The following is a 15524-nucleotide window of genomic DNA, read 5'->3' on the forward strand; positions in this document are numbered from 1 at the left end:
GCGTAATAAAGAATATTAAGTTATTATGATTAAAAGTTTAGGACATGTTTTATTTATTATAATTTATATTGAGTTGTACTTAAGTTAGTGGCATCCCCTATTAAAGCTATTAAGTTATTTAAATAAAGATTCCAAAACTTAATTTCTTTTCATATGCTTTTTCTCGATAAAAGAATTATAACGCGGTAAAGAGAATTGTTAAATATTGTGGTTTAGAATATAATTGCTTTTAAAAATCCTTTTATTAAATGATTAGCAAAAGGAAAATACAATTTAACTTTTAAAATAATATATACATTCTGCACAACTTTTCCGATTGTTAAGCAAATAATATTCTACTAAAAATAATCTTGGGAGTAGCTTTGAAATTATCTATACCGATCAAAAGCTTTAGTATAAGTGGGTGTGAACAGCAATTGATAACAAATGTTTTAAGAGAGCGATCCCCCTTTTTTGTTGTGGTGAATAAGTTTACATATAAAATCTAATTGTTCTTACCTTTTATTATCCTCGGGTAAAAAAATATTATAATATCGGACAGTAAATAAATACCCTACTTTGGTTTAAGTGAAAGTTACTTGAGCTTTCAGTCAGGTAAAGGGAAATTCGCCAAATTCCATACTTTAATAATTGCTATTCACATTTTGGCGATATCCAAGTATTATGGGTAACATTTAAGTGAACTTTTTAGTAAAACATAGTTCACCACGTATTAACCCATCTTTAAAAACATCTTACAAGGAAATGAAGTAGTATAAACAAGTAGAGTGAAAAAAAACAATAAGCATGAGAAATGAGCCTCCTTTTTCTATTTTTCGAAGCCAATTGTCTACATACAAAGAGATTATGTTTGTTTGGTGGGACTGGAAAAGAATCATCTTCAACGAGTCCACGGCCGCCTTAAAGTGGACAAATGATTCTGACGAATCACTAGATTAGCTTTATTTGGTAGAGAACTAGAAGTTTTTTTGAGGTTACAGATTTCACAGAGAATTTGCTTGTTTTTTAACTATTAAACTGAATAACTTATTATTTGTTATCAAAGACCACATAATTTACTTATTCATTTGTTTGAAAAAGTTAAAATTAAATACAAGGCAAAGCCGCAAGTCTCACTCTAACTTTACTCAGCAATATAGTTGAATTTAAAAAAAAATTAAACAGCTGCCAAGAAATTATTAGATTATTAATATAAAAAACCTTCTGACTCTTGGCTGCAATTTGCTTATCATTATAAGCTTTTCATTAGATAGAGGGATCTTTCTAATATTTTTCTTCGCCGTAATATATACAAAAAGGTCTCTTTTTTCTGTTTATAAACGTTACGGTGTTTAGACTATATTGCATAGGAAAATTTGGCGACCGTTCAACATAGTTACAGTATATTTATGGCCATCATAATAAGTTCAGTGTACACCTACGAGAAAGTTAATTTTTACCTTAAAGTTACTAAAAGCTTGTTTTATAGTTTCTATAAATTGTTTTGTTTTATTAAAGGATGAATTTTTTGTAAAATTATAGATACACTCGCTTTCAATATTAATTTATTTTAAGTAATTTCTTACAATTTCACTGCCCTTTTTTAATTACTTTATAAGGATTTTTTTCTCTTTTTACATATCCTCTTCCCGGTCAAAGCCTTAAATACACATTTATTTATAATATATATTTACTTTTGTTATGAAATCTCTTAGAAATTCTCTAAACATTTTAACTAAAAAATGTCAGTAACCATCTCAAATCAACAACAAATTTACGTTTAAAATTTAGTTTTTTAACTTTTTTTTATACAAAAAAATTAATAAATTGTAAGTTGTAGTGTACATCATACTATAACAGTAGTAATACTGCCCTTTGCCAAAAGTACGGCACATTGTTATCGAATCATTATAGATAATTTTTTAAGCATACTCAGTGGAGTAGAGAACAAGCAAAAACGCAATTATTAGTGTCAACATGATTTATTATTTAAATTTTAAGGGAGTTAAGCGCCATAAGGAGATAATAAATGCTTAAAAAAATTGTATTTCAGTGGTTTCTATGAGAAACCTCTAAAAATAAACAAAAACTCAAATTAAATTTAAATTCAAATATATTTTTATAATAAACCTTTTATATGGTCGTGCGAGAAATAATAAAAAATTAAGCCCGAAACAAAAGCAAAATGGAACACAGGATTACATTTCCCCGGCACTATATATTTTTTTCTAGTAGAGCGAGAGGATGATTACACTATTAATTTTAGAACTATCCATCAAGTTATTATGACAAATACGACCTATAAGTTTCTATAGCTTCAATAAACGTAGTCTTCACACTGGACATACTAACGTTCTGAGCAATCCATTTGGGAAGGGAGTGTAACTTAGTGTTAAGCAATTCTTTAAGATTTGAATAAAGTTAATGCTGAAATTTATATCTCAAAAAAATATAAAAAAAAAGATCAATATCAATAGTAGGGAAGACAAAACATTGGAAACCTTTAAAGTCCATGCCTAACAACTTTTACGGTTGGCCTTACTAAACTTTGCGGTATTGTACTGTTAAAACTTCTTCCGAGGGCTTAAAGCTTTGTTCAATTTTAGTTTTGGGGTTTATTATTCTATTTTTGTTTAGCAGGTGAACAAGTGAATTATATTATATATGAGTAGTAAGATACTAACTAACTTTTCTAAACTAAAAGTATTATTGCTTAAAAACAATGTTTTATTTGTTTTTCTCTCTTGATTGTACTTATATTTTTATTATACTATTTAAGTTTAACAGTAAATAAAGTATATATTTGTAATAAATATTAAATACTAACAAACTACTAAATCTATGAAACATTGCAACTTAAAACAGTTAGTTTTATTTGTTATTTCTCGTTCAGCTGTAATTCTATCAAACAGATTAGTTTGTTTATTTTTAACGTTATTCTATTTTAGTATAATAATAAATAAAATATATTGTATAATAAATATTAAATGCTAAAAATTTTATAAAATAAAGAGTATTATAGCTTAAAAAAAAAAAAGATTAGTTTTATGTTTTTCCCCGCTTATTCATAATTTTCTTAAAGTCGGCTTGTTGATTTTTAAATGGTTATGCTATTTATTTTAGTAATAAATATATTTATTTTATAATAAATATCAATTACAAATAAATTGATATATATAAAATATATCAATATTAAAATAAATAGTTTTTTTCTTTTTTTCGCTATAGTGTAACTCTATCAACGTACACTACCTCCCCCCCCGCTCCCCTCTCATAAGTCAAAGATCTATAAATAATTTTGTTAGAAGTATAAATCTAATAAAAGAAATAACTTAACATATTATTATATATTTTTAAATGTATTGGATATAGAGGCTTTCATAAAGTAGCCAATATTATTTATTTTAAGTAATTTAAAGAATGAGTCATTTTACTAAAAGAAATTTATTATTTTACGCTAATTTAGACTACTTTAGAATTTTATAAACACATTATATATTAATAGCTGGAAAATAATATAATCGGGTAATTATTTTATAATAAATCTATTTTTTTTAACTCCACAATTTTTATTTATTTGTGATTGTATTAATACAAAAATCAACTTTAAAGGAAGAGGGGCAACGTAAATTGTTAAAAGGCTTCATCCTTTAACTAAATCCAGTATATATATGTTTTGTACAGTGTGGGATTAGAAAGACTTTTCTATAAATAATATTCTTATATAATTAAGAGATATATTAGTGATAATACTAGAAAAAAGGTTTATACTAAGACATTACAGTCGCTACACATAAATCAAGTACAGTGTACACTCGTACCAGTTAAAGAGATTTGATGGACAAAACTTTGTGTATACGTATATTCATAAAGTATTTTAAAAGGCTATTGTTTAAACAAACAACCGTTTATAACAAACACTTGATATTCTTTTTAACACAAAATTTAAGATATTCGTATATACAATATTAGTAGCAGATGCAACCCTTTTATGATTTTCCTTACTCCTCACGCAAACCTGCTAAGGATTCGAGTATTTTTTTAGCTGAGACTATGCTTTTTAATTTTATAAAGCCCTCAACTTCATCTAATACTAAAATATTTTTGAATTTTTTTATTTTTGTTATAATAAAAAATGATTGATACTTCCCTTGAAAGCAATCCTTACTTTCAAGCTGGTTTTGGTTTGACTTGCTTAGGAGCTGGTTTAGCACTGAGTAGAAAATTATCTTTGCAGCTTTTTCATTTACTTAAGAAACGTTATATTTTAACACTTGAGATTACTAAACGAGATCCCAGGTATAATTAAACTTGAATGTTTACTAATTTATTATTACTTCAATTAAATTTTATTAAATTATTTATGTTACCTTAATTCTAGTTATCATTGGGTACTAAAATGGCTCAATTCACAAAGCGAGTCGAGTTCTTCTATAATGATGCAACATGTAGAAGTGGAAACAGTTTCTCTTTCGAAGGAAACGGGAAATGTAAAAACTGAATTTCATTTTATACCTTCTCCTGGCACGCACGTAATAAATTACAAAGGAAGGTTTTTAAATTTTATTTATACAAACAAAAAAAAATCATCTTTATACTGCTTTTATTTTTATAACTCCAAAACTAGATGATGCGTATTTTTTATAAGATGGTTGATAGTTAAACGTCTTCGCGAAAAACAAATGGTTGATTTTTCTTTGGGAACTGCTTGGGAAAATCTTACTCTTATAACGTATGGAAGGGATCGGCAATTCTTGGAAGTGAGATACTTTTTGTTATATATCTATTAGAAATTTTTTAAAAAATGGGTTTCTAAATTAATGCATTGATTATCTTATTTAACAATTTATGTAAATAAGATTGTGTAGTGTACATATAAATTTAGTTGAGCAGTTTTACAGATTTTTTTGTATGTAGAAATCTTTAAATTTACCAGTAAATTTTAAAATTAAAAGATTAATTTATTAATATAAAAAGATGATTTTTTTTTTTAAATTTTTTTAGGGGCTTCTAAGAGACGCGCAAAGGAAGGCACTTGCAGAAATCAGAGACAAAACTTGTATTTATACTTTTTGGGGCACCGAATGGCGCCAGTTTGGAAGACCAAAACTGAGAAGGCCGCTCGATTCTGTAATTTTAGAGGGAAATTTAAAAGAAAATTTGGTTCAAGATGTGAAAAATTTTATAAAAAGTTCAAAGGTTGCGATTTTTATTAAATTTCTAATTTTTTAAATAATTTGTATAAAAGAAAAATTAATTTTAACTAACTCATTTATTAAATTATTAAATAAATGGTATTAACTTTTGTTATAAGTATTGTTTGCCTCCCTTTTATTATAAAAAACTATTAAAGTTATTTTTAAATTTTAATTTCTTTTACTAGATTAAATATTTATGAGCAGTGTATGAATTCTTATAATATAGTTTTTTAATTTGTAAAAAAGAAGAAATTTAAACTTTATATAATCTTATTTTTTTGTTATATACAAATAATATTAAATGCCTTTTATATATATTAAATCTAATTAACCTCTTAAAAAAAAACAATTTAATAATAGAATGTTTAATCTTATTGTGAATTTTAATTTCTTTTTTTAGATTAAATTATTTTTAAGCAGATTATGAGTTTTTTATATTTATTTTAAGTTTTAATTTTTTTTTGCTAAAAAAGAATTTTAACTTTTATTTTATTTTGGTTTTAAGGGTTAATATTTATTTCTGAACTTTTTTTTAGTTGCCTTTCTTATATATTTTTTTTAGAAAAAGAAATTTTAATTTTATTCAACTTTGAGATAATATTTTTATTAACTTTTTCTAATTAATCGTTAAGTTTTACTATTATTTGTTTTAAGCAGGATTTGTCTTCATTTTGTTAGATATTATTTTCTTTTTCTAAATTAATTATTTATAAGCAAAATCTTATTTCTGGGTTAATTTATTTTTAAACTATTTTTAAATGCCTTTTACATATATTTATTAAATTTAATTACATTGTTAAAAAAAAAATTTTAATTTTATTCAATTTAAAGATTTTTTAAACGTAAATTTACTAACTTTATATTATATTTCAACTCTTTAAGCTTTGCTATTATTTCTCTCTCCTCTGCTGCCCCATCACTACAAAAAATCAGTTACCATCCCCAGTGCTGATAAAAAAAATTTATACATCCATATATATATACCCCCCCTCGCAGGAAGAGGCATTCCTCCCAGCACTAAAAATTAGTTCCACAGGGGAAAAAAAAGTGAGTGCTAGCGCCTTTCCCAGCGCTTCAACTACAAAGCGATGTTTGCTTTCATTCATATAAAATAATTAATTTTTTACATTTAAATTTAATTTCTTTTTCCAGATTTATTTTAAGCATTTTATGAATCCTTTTATAGTTTTTTATAATTTATATAATTTGTTAAAAATAAGAAATTTAAATTTAAATCAACCTAAAGTTTTTAAATTTAAATTTTGTAAATATATTTTTTTAGCTTGTTAAGCTTTACTATTATTCAATTTTTTTTCTAGATTAAATTATTTATAAACAAATAATAATTACTTTTTAACTTTTTTTTAATTTACTAATTTTGTTATGATGAAATTTAAATTTAAGTTTTATTTTGATTTTGTATGTTAAATTATTTTTGCACAATTTCTAATTGCTTTTTATATATTTTTTTAAAATTAATTTTATTAAACTTTAAGATTTTAAATTTTAATTTATTTTAACTTTAAATTTTTATTAACTATTTTTATTAATCTTTAAACTTTATTGCTACTTTGTTATAAGCAGTGTTGATCCTTTTATAAAAACAATTAGTTTTTATTTTAAATTAAATTTATTTTATTTTAGATAAAAATATTTATGAGCAGTTTATGAGTTCATTTTATATTTTTTATAACATTTATAATTTCTTAAAAGTGGTACAACGATCGCGGAATTCCGTATAGGAGGGGCTATCTTTTACACGGGACGCCAGGATCGGGAAAATCTAGTTTTGTTATGGCTCTCGCTGGAGAAATTAGTCTATTATTATTAATTTGTTTAACTTTTTTGAAATCTTTTATTATAAAATTTTAATTTAGTATAGTTTCATTGGTATTATTAATCAAGTAAAATTATAAATTATTTCATTATTATTGTGAAGTGCGTTCAAAATTAAACTTGTTCTTTCTATTTTTTTAAAGTCACCAATAAAAACTTTTATTTATTAATTATTGCTGCGAAATTTATTAGTTTGTTTGTAATTACTATTATAAATTTATGTTTGTTATAAACTATTTTGTTATTATTAATATTTTTATATTAAAAATTTAATATAATTATATTATTGCGAATTTTATAATACTTAATTTACTATTATTTTTTATTTTTATTTTACTTATTATTATTATTTAATTAAGATTATAATATTTGTCTTGTAAATCTAAACGAACGCGGACTTTCTGATGATCGACTCGCACATTCCCTCAGCGAATCACCAGCTCAAAGCATTATCCTTCTTGAAGATATCGATGCAGCGTTTACCACGAGGTCTTTGCTTCATGCACGTGCGCACTTTTTTTAAAAGAAAAATATATTTTTTACTTTATAAATATTATTATTGTTTATTTATTAATTTATTTATTTTTTATTATTAATAGTATATATATTTATTTATCATTATTATTACAAAAATTTAATTATTTATTAATATTATATATTTATTACTTATTTTTTGTTATTATTTATTTATTTATTTTTTGTTACTATTAATATTTTATATATATCTATGTATTTTTTGTTATCATTATCATTAAATATTTATTTATATATTTTATATTATAATATATTTATTTATTTACTTTTTTTAATTATTATATATTAATTAATAATTTTTATTATAATATTATTTTTTTTTAATTATCATTATTATCTGCAGGAAGCAAAATGAGAATTATGGTCCTAATGTTACATTTAGTGGACTACTTAATGTTCTGGACGGCATTGTTGCTGGTGAAGAGCGAATTATTTTTATGACTACTAATCATATCGGTAGTTCGCTGTTCTCTATTATTATTATTACTATTATTACTATTATTACTATTATTATTATTATTATTATTATTAGTATTAGTGTTAGCATTAGTATTATTATCACCATTATTATTTTTTTTATTTTATAATATTTATAATTTATTAATTTATATATTATTTATTTTTACTTTTTATTACTTATTTACAGTTTATTATTTTTTATCATTTATCATTTACTATTTATTATTTATTATTTTTTCTTGATCATCTGTTATTTACGCTTTATTACTTTATATTATTTCTAATTTATTTACTATTTATTCATTTATTAATTCATTACTATATATTATTGTTTTTATTTATTTAATTTTTGCTACTTATTATTATTAATTTATTATTTATTGTTTATTAATTATTATTTATTAATTTAATATTATTAAATAAATTATTAATATTAAATATAATTCATTATTTATTATTTATTACTAAATACTATATATTGTTTATTAGTGGTTTTTATTATTATTATATTATTATTATATTTTTTAATAAATTATTATTGTTTTTTATTTATTGTTTAATATTTACTATTTACTACTTATTATATATTAGTTTATTTAATTAGCAAAAATTGTCTATATTAATTATTTATTGTTAATTAATTGTTACTTATATTATTACTAAAATAAATTAAAAATATTATTCACTGTATATTATTTATTACTTTTGACTTTTTTATTTATTTCATTATTTATTATTTATTATTATTAATTTTCTATTGTTTTTATTATTATAATTATTTTACGGTTATATATAATTTTTATGTATTTTTAATATCAGATTTAGCCATTATTTACTTTTTATTAGACAACTTCTATATATAAAATAAAAATAAGTGTTTTATAATAGAAGATAATGATAATAGGTATAGTGCAAAATTTATTAGCCTTCCCGTAAAATATTATTTTTTTTAAAAAAATATTTACCTTGAATTATATAATGATAGTAATTTTTTTACAAGATTGTTGCAAAAATTATAAATTTTTATTTATAATATTTATATTATATAATTTTAATTTTATAAAAGGATTCTCTTGATAACCTATTTTTGTTAATAAGTTTTATTATTATATTTTTTATTCAGAAAATTATTATTTTATGTAAATAAAAAATTTTTTATTTATATTTTTCTTTATTTTTAAATATTACTTTTTAATTAATCTGAGTAATTTCAGAAAAGTTTACATGAATAAGTTTTTTCTATAATTAGAATAAAATGGTTTACGAAAAAAATACTTTTTATATAAATTTAATATAATTTTATACTTAATTTCCATTATCATTAATTATATTTATTTTTAGACTCTTTAGATCCGGCGTTGATTCGTCCTGGAAGAGCAGACGTCATAACAGAAATTGGTATGTTTTTTTTAAATTATTTAAAATACTTTTGCGTTTCCTGTAATTAATTTTATTTTTATTTAATAATTTCATAACTTTGAATTATTTAATATTTTCTTTTTTAGTTGTTTTTATTATTTTTTCAGTAATAATTTTAAATTTTTTCTTATTTTTTTTATATTAATTTTCTTTTTGAAAAGGACCAGCAACAGAGAAACAGATTTACTATTTATTTTTAAAATTTTATCCTAAACATGACGCACTTGCGAAAAAGTTTTCCCAATTTACTTCTAAATATAATATTAGTATGGCGTCGTTTCAGGTTTTTATTTTTTAGAATTTAATGTATGTTAAATTTTTTCTTATTTTTTTTGAGGCGTTCTTTATGGCTCACGTAAAAAGTGCACAAGAAGCTTTTGATTGCGTGGAAGAGCTTATAACAGTAAAGCAAACTGAGAATAAACCATTAAAAGCGAAGTGTTGCTAAAAATTAAAATATTTAATAAAATTTTGAAAAATTATTTAGTTTTTGTAATTTTATTGTTTACTAATTTTTAAGTTAAAGTTAATTTCTTTTTTATCAGTGTTAAAGATAATATTTAATAAGCAACTATATTATATTTATTTGTTATAATAAAAAAGTGAAAAGGCCCTCTATAAAACATTCTAAATTATAAAAAAAAACATCCTTCACTTAATTCCTTAGTAAGAAAGTTTTATCAACAAATCAGAATAAAAATTAAGAAAGCAATCACTAAACAGTTATGAAAGATTAAAAAATTAAATTATATTTAAAAAAACCATTCACAAGTATGAACTTAAAAGTAAACTTATTTATGAACAAGATTTTCTGTATTTGAAGGAGGCACATGTAATTTCCTAGATGTCGTAACGGTTAACTTGTCATCATTGGCGTTTTCAAGAAGTTAAGCGGATCTTCACTAGAAATAGAACTGGACCTACTCTTTAAAAAAAAGCATTTTATGAGTTTTCGGTTTTGGATAAAGGGTCTTAATGATACAAATCGTAATGGTAAACAGTATATAAAGGAAGAAAGCAAGAAAAAGATCTTTTTCGATAAAGAGCAAATGTTCTATGTAAAAAGGGTTGGCGGTCTAGCGAGCTTCGAAAAGGTCTGGAGTTGCGAAAGGGTTAAAAGGAAAATGTTAAAAATCGAGCCCGAAGAATACACTAAAGTTGGAACCTCGAAGTTAAAGGTGTAATGAAATGGGCACCGTTGCAAGTCTAAATTTAAGAAAACTGTTCTGCAGCCTAATTTAAATACGAAATTTAGAATAAAACAATGGTGAAAGTGCTCAGGTGGGAGTGCGAGATGCTATTGAGAGCGGGATATTCAGAGGAAACAATTAACATGTTATTGAATTATGTTCAAGCTAGGGTGTAGAGTCAAACACATTAAAGGTGCTAACCCAGAAAAAACCCAGCAAACACTACAAAAATTTGAGAATGTGTGCCGTCTTACAAGGGTTAAATGACAAGTGTGCAGTGGAAAGATACCGGGCGTCGGGAGAGGATATTAACATTTCGAAAAGAGAAAAAGATATTTAGCACCCTAGATAATGGTAAAGGATTTTGTTAAAGAGGGATACGTCCAGCATCAAGAAAATATATTGCATTTACTATACTGGACGGTAGGGCGACGCGATGAACTGTGCTCGCGTTGTGATTAACTATAGCGCCCCTAAAAGGTAGCGAAGAATAACTAACAAGAATTATAGATGTACATTTCTTTTGCGTTGCTTGCCCGAAATGTTAACAAACACGCACCTATCTACTATTACGCAAAATGCACCCTCCCGCCAGCTTCCACGCACACAAGAAAAGACCATTTGCGTAGTCTCCCATCTATTTATACCCTTAAATTAAGGCACATGCTAGGAATAATAACGAACACATTCGGGAACATGCTACTAACACTCTTTCGAAAACCAGAAAAGTATGGATTGTGTAACGGCTGACCTTATTTATACAGGTATTTACGCTGACGACTATTTAATGATTAGCAATTCTAAAGTGGAACATTATAAAAGGTTGTGTAATTTAATTACATACAAATTCAATTGTAAGAAAGAGTGAAAATAAAGTGCAACCGTTTAAATATAAGGCCGAGACCGAAAAACAAGGGGTTAATGTTTTATTTAAGCACTGAAGTTTTGGAATCATTATATTCTTAATAGTGCCACCATAACTGAACCCCCTACGAAACTTAAAGAAAATAGGCTGATTTTCATTGGAACAGCGATCAAGAGGCTGTATGGAATACCATATGACGCCTCTTAAAATGAAGATTGAGCGTGGAAAATGAAAAAAATAATTGATGCAAATGAAGTCGATATAGGGGAAAATGGATGATTGTATTACATAGCGATTGTCAGTTCTAAGTTTAACGATGCTCTGTAAAAGTATAGTATCACCGGTAGAAGCTTGAGCCGTAGGGTGGTGCACGAACAAACCCATGGGCTACGTTTAACTTACCATAAGGACGTTGGTTATAGAAGCTAACCATGAGAGCATTCTCCATATCTTTCTAAACAAACACAAAGCTATTACCCTGAGAGGCAAGAAAATTAGCCGTGGTACGCTTATGATGAGTAATATTCACCGACTTTTAAAAACATAAATTTCGGAGAAAAAACAATGTTATTGTCGATTTGGTGTCCCGCTTACCTACTGAGGAGACTTCCCAAAAATACATATAGCTTGGGTAATCGCTATGGTTGAACAAAACGATAAGATTCAAAAAGTAAGAGATGTAGATCAAGAGCGGTTTTACTTAGGAAAAAAGAAGTTACAACAGCAGCTAAAAGAAGTTTTGAAGAGCGTATAGATAAGGTTGTGGATGAATGCGAATTCTATCATAAATCTGAAAACAAAAGGGGTAAGCCCTGTGAAGAACTCTTTAAAAAACCGCTAGAACTCTTATCCGTTAATATAATGGTAAGGCCTCAATCCACAGAAAACCATAATAGCGTTTTCGACTATTGTAGTTTATAGATGTACTTGTTATGTTGAGTCCAACGTTTACAAAAAGTAAAAACAAAAGTTAATTATAGAATGTTTCTAAAAAATCTTTAATGGCAAATACCAACACTGATAACTATAAGTCTTCAATCTGTCTTTTAAAGTAGATTAAGCATTTTTTAACACCACTGATTACCATCGGTCTAACGGTCTGGGTGACCAAGCAACTCAAGCTATTAAAAAGCTTTAAGCTAGTTGTGTAAGAGAAATGGTATGGACTTCTTTATTAAATAATTACAACTATAGACATAACAGAATTTTTAAGGTGTCTGGTGTCAGTCCAATGTTTATGATGTTTAAAAAAAAATTGCTGAACAGGAGTAAAGTAACCATACTCTCGGTAATTTCCACAAAGACACGCTGACATTTTCGAAATCATTACGAAGTTAAAAGAGGACTGAAAGGTAAACAAAGCAGCTTAAAACGTTTATGAAAAAAAAAGGCAATACGAGAAGAGAGTCGTTAACAAAATTGATTTTGCCGTAGGGAGATTAAAGAGTTAAAATTGGAAGGGTTTCGCTAGACTGCTGGAGATTTTAAATAATGGAATTCTGAAGTTGGAATATAGAGGAAAATTGTTACTGAGACATAGTAATCATTTTAAAAAACAAAGATAACGAAACCAAAACTGTATTCGAGCTTGTGTCGTTTGTGCGTTAATGTACTGTTTAATTATTGAGATAAGCCAATTAAAGTAGAGTATTATCAAAAATACCATTGTGAAATCAAAAGGTAGAAACTGGTTAGAATGGGTAGCAGCTAGTATGGGAAGGATTGCTATAGTTTTAAAAAAAGAACCAAATCCATTTGTAATATGAATCGAGAAGAGTTGACAAATTATTAGGAAACATTCAGGGAACAATAAGAATACTTTTGGTCCTAAAAAACCTAATATGCTGGCGTCTTTCACTTTGCTATACAGTGGGTAATAGAAAGCAACATTCACCCATGCACGTAGTATATAAATTAAACTATGTATATTAATTAAAGATATAAAACAAGTTACTTTATTATTGGGCTCCCTTCTGATAAGTAGCTCATAATCGGGGAGGACTAGCTAGCAGTGGTGCTGGCCGGTGTCTCCAGGTGGCCTCGGGTCTTGTGCCTAAGGGACGCCTCTCTCGGTGGGGTTAAGCAGTTTTATTGGGAAGGCCTTTGGACTTGAGCCTAAGGCTACCTCTCCCGGATGTGGTTTTCTAGCGGTTTCCAACACACTGGGCCGAATGGCGGGGGCCCTGCCCTGATATTTTCACCTTGCAGTTCTTCGGTACAACCATTATTGCACCCTAAAGAGCGACACTGGTGTGCGCTCGTGCTCCAACTCCTGCAGAAAAGGGAATTCAGATTAAGCGGCTTTTGGTCTTATAAAGACCGACCGAGTTTGCCAATGCTGAAGAAAAAAGTTACTTTATATACGTGGAACAGCGGCACTAGAGCACACATAAAAATTTGATATAATTATATAAATATTATTTTCTGAAAGAGTTTATTCCTTTTAGGTTAGTCTACCATTCATCTTTATGGATTTTTTTAAACCGCAGTAATTAGTTGATTACCTCGTGAAATTTACTAACTCTCTAAATACTTTCAGGTACATCGTGCTAAAAAGCTTCTAAAGATAAAGGAAGCTACAATAATTGAAAAAACTATTAATAAAACGAATACGCATCAGTACTTTTTATGCTAAAGAATTATAAGCCCCCGACCTAAAACAAAAACTTCATTAAGTTTTCCTTATAACTATGTGCATTTAACAAGAATGCAGCAAATGGACAACATTTTTAAGAATAAATAATTAAAAGACCGTTTGTGGTGTAAATAAATAAACTAAGGTCAACCTTGACGTAAACCAACTTTTTCTGAGTTTTGTTGGTTAAATATGTGTAATCAAAACGGCTTTAACCAAAAAGATTAAGTAAACTTTCTAATAACTTATAAAGCGCTTGTTGGCAATATTTAGTTTTAAATAGAAAAGTTGCAAAATGGTTGAGTATAAAGTTTACGTTCTTTAACGCTGTCTTTATATATCGAATGATGTACAGGTATGGAGATTTGCATATAAATTTTATTAAATCTTAATGCTGAGAAATTAACGTACGGTCTTAAAATTATAATTTTAACTTATTATATGAGCTGAAAGATTTGTATTTAAATTTTTTTAAATCCTAACGCTAAGAAATTAACGTACAGTACTTAAAATTTTAATTTTAACTTAGTATATGATCTGAGGATCTTTTTTTATCCATTGCTTTAGACGCAGGAAGAAACAAGTATACAACAATTATATATATTTTTTTGTAATTAAAGCAACTGAGGCGTTATATATAGAAGGTCAGGATATTTACAATTTTAACTTAAACAATATTTGGGTAAACATCCCCAACTCTGTTAAAATGAGTCATTAAATGTTGCTTAAAGAAAACCCTAATAAAAAAGGATGGAGCAGGTTATTACTTTTGAATAAGTTTTAGCGTTTAGCTTGGTACTTCCCAATAACGTTGTTGGTGTTGAATATACTTTAAATATTATTATTTATTTTTATCTTTGCCTATGTCTTTATTTAGGTTTTTTTCTTTTTGGAAGACTAATTAAAATTTTATAAAAGGAGTTGAATAACTGTTAATTCGCGAAGTTTTTATAGAGTGAATTACATTGGAATATGTAAAACGAAAAGTATTATTATTAAGACTATGCTAATAAAATTGTACATATTTAAGGCAAACATTTGTAATTTATGTTAATAGTTAGTTCATATAGATATTCCAATATTTTAAACCTTTATTAAAAAGGCTTATAAAAATTATAATAACCTAAAGACGAAAAAAAAATATTTAAACAATATTTTTTAAAAGATTCTTATTAGGATTAAAAAAAATTAGAGTATTTATTCCTTCAAAAAAAATGAAAGGCAATTTACAAAGTTTTCGGAGTTAAATTCGGAAACTAATTAAATTTCTACCTATTTTCTTCATTAGAGAAAAAAGATCTTTGCTTTTTCATAAAAATGTTTCTTTTTAAAGTTAATAAGCTTATTTCCTGCGGAAGAAACAAAACTTTTCTGAGGTTACAAAGTTCAGGTGGAAAGCATAAGAACTC

General features: G+C 25.8%; 1 protein-coding gene and 1 long non-coding RNA gene across 2 annotated transcripts; one reads left to right on the forward strand and one right to left on the reverse strand.

Moving 5' to 3' along the window:
- Positions 1–2116: 2116 nt before the first annotated feature.
- LOC135120906 (uncharacterized) lies at positions 2117–2557 on the reverse strand. Its single transcript, XR_010278785.1, has 3 exons — positions 2481–2557; positions 2279–2381; positions 2117–2207 (listed from the first exon to the last, which is right to left on the reverse strand). It is a non-coding gene; the product is annotated as an uncharacterized LOC135120906 (long non-coding RNA).
- A 1557-nt stretch (positions 2558–4114) lies between these two features.
- LOC135120910 (mitochondrial chaperone BCS1-like) lies at positions 4115–9873 on the forward strand. Its single transcript, XM_064045239.1, has 10 exons — positions 4115–4278; positions 4361–4531; positions 4628–4739; positions 4984–5178; positions 6891–6993; positions 7373–7502; positions 7891–8003; positions 9348–9404; positions 9587–9708; positions 9763–9873. The coding sequence occupies exons 1-10, from the start codon at positions 4115–4117 to the stop codon at positions 9871–9873; spliced, it is 1278 nt and encodes a 425-aa protein (XP_063901309.1).
- Positions 9874–15524: the final 5651 nt, after the last annotated feature.

The sequence above is a fragment of the Zophobas morio genome, unplaced genomic scaffold, assembly GCF_036711695.1.
Source record: "Zophobas morio isolate AGI-343-1 ecotype UQ-CSIRO unplaced genomic scaffold, CSIRO_AGI_Zmor_V1 ptg000450l, whole genome shotgun sequence".
Lineage (NCBI taxonomy): Eukaryota > Metazoa > Arthropoda > Insecta > Coleoptera > Tenebrionidae > Zophobas > Zophobas morio.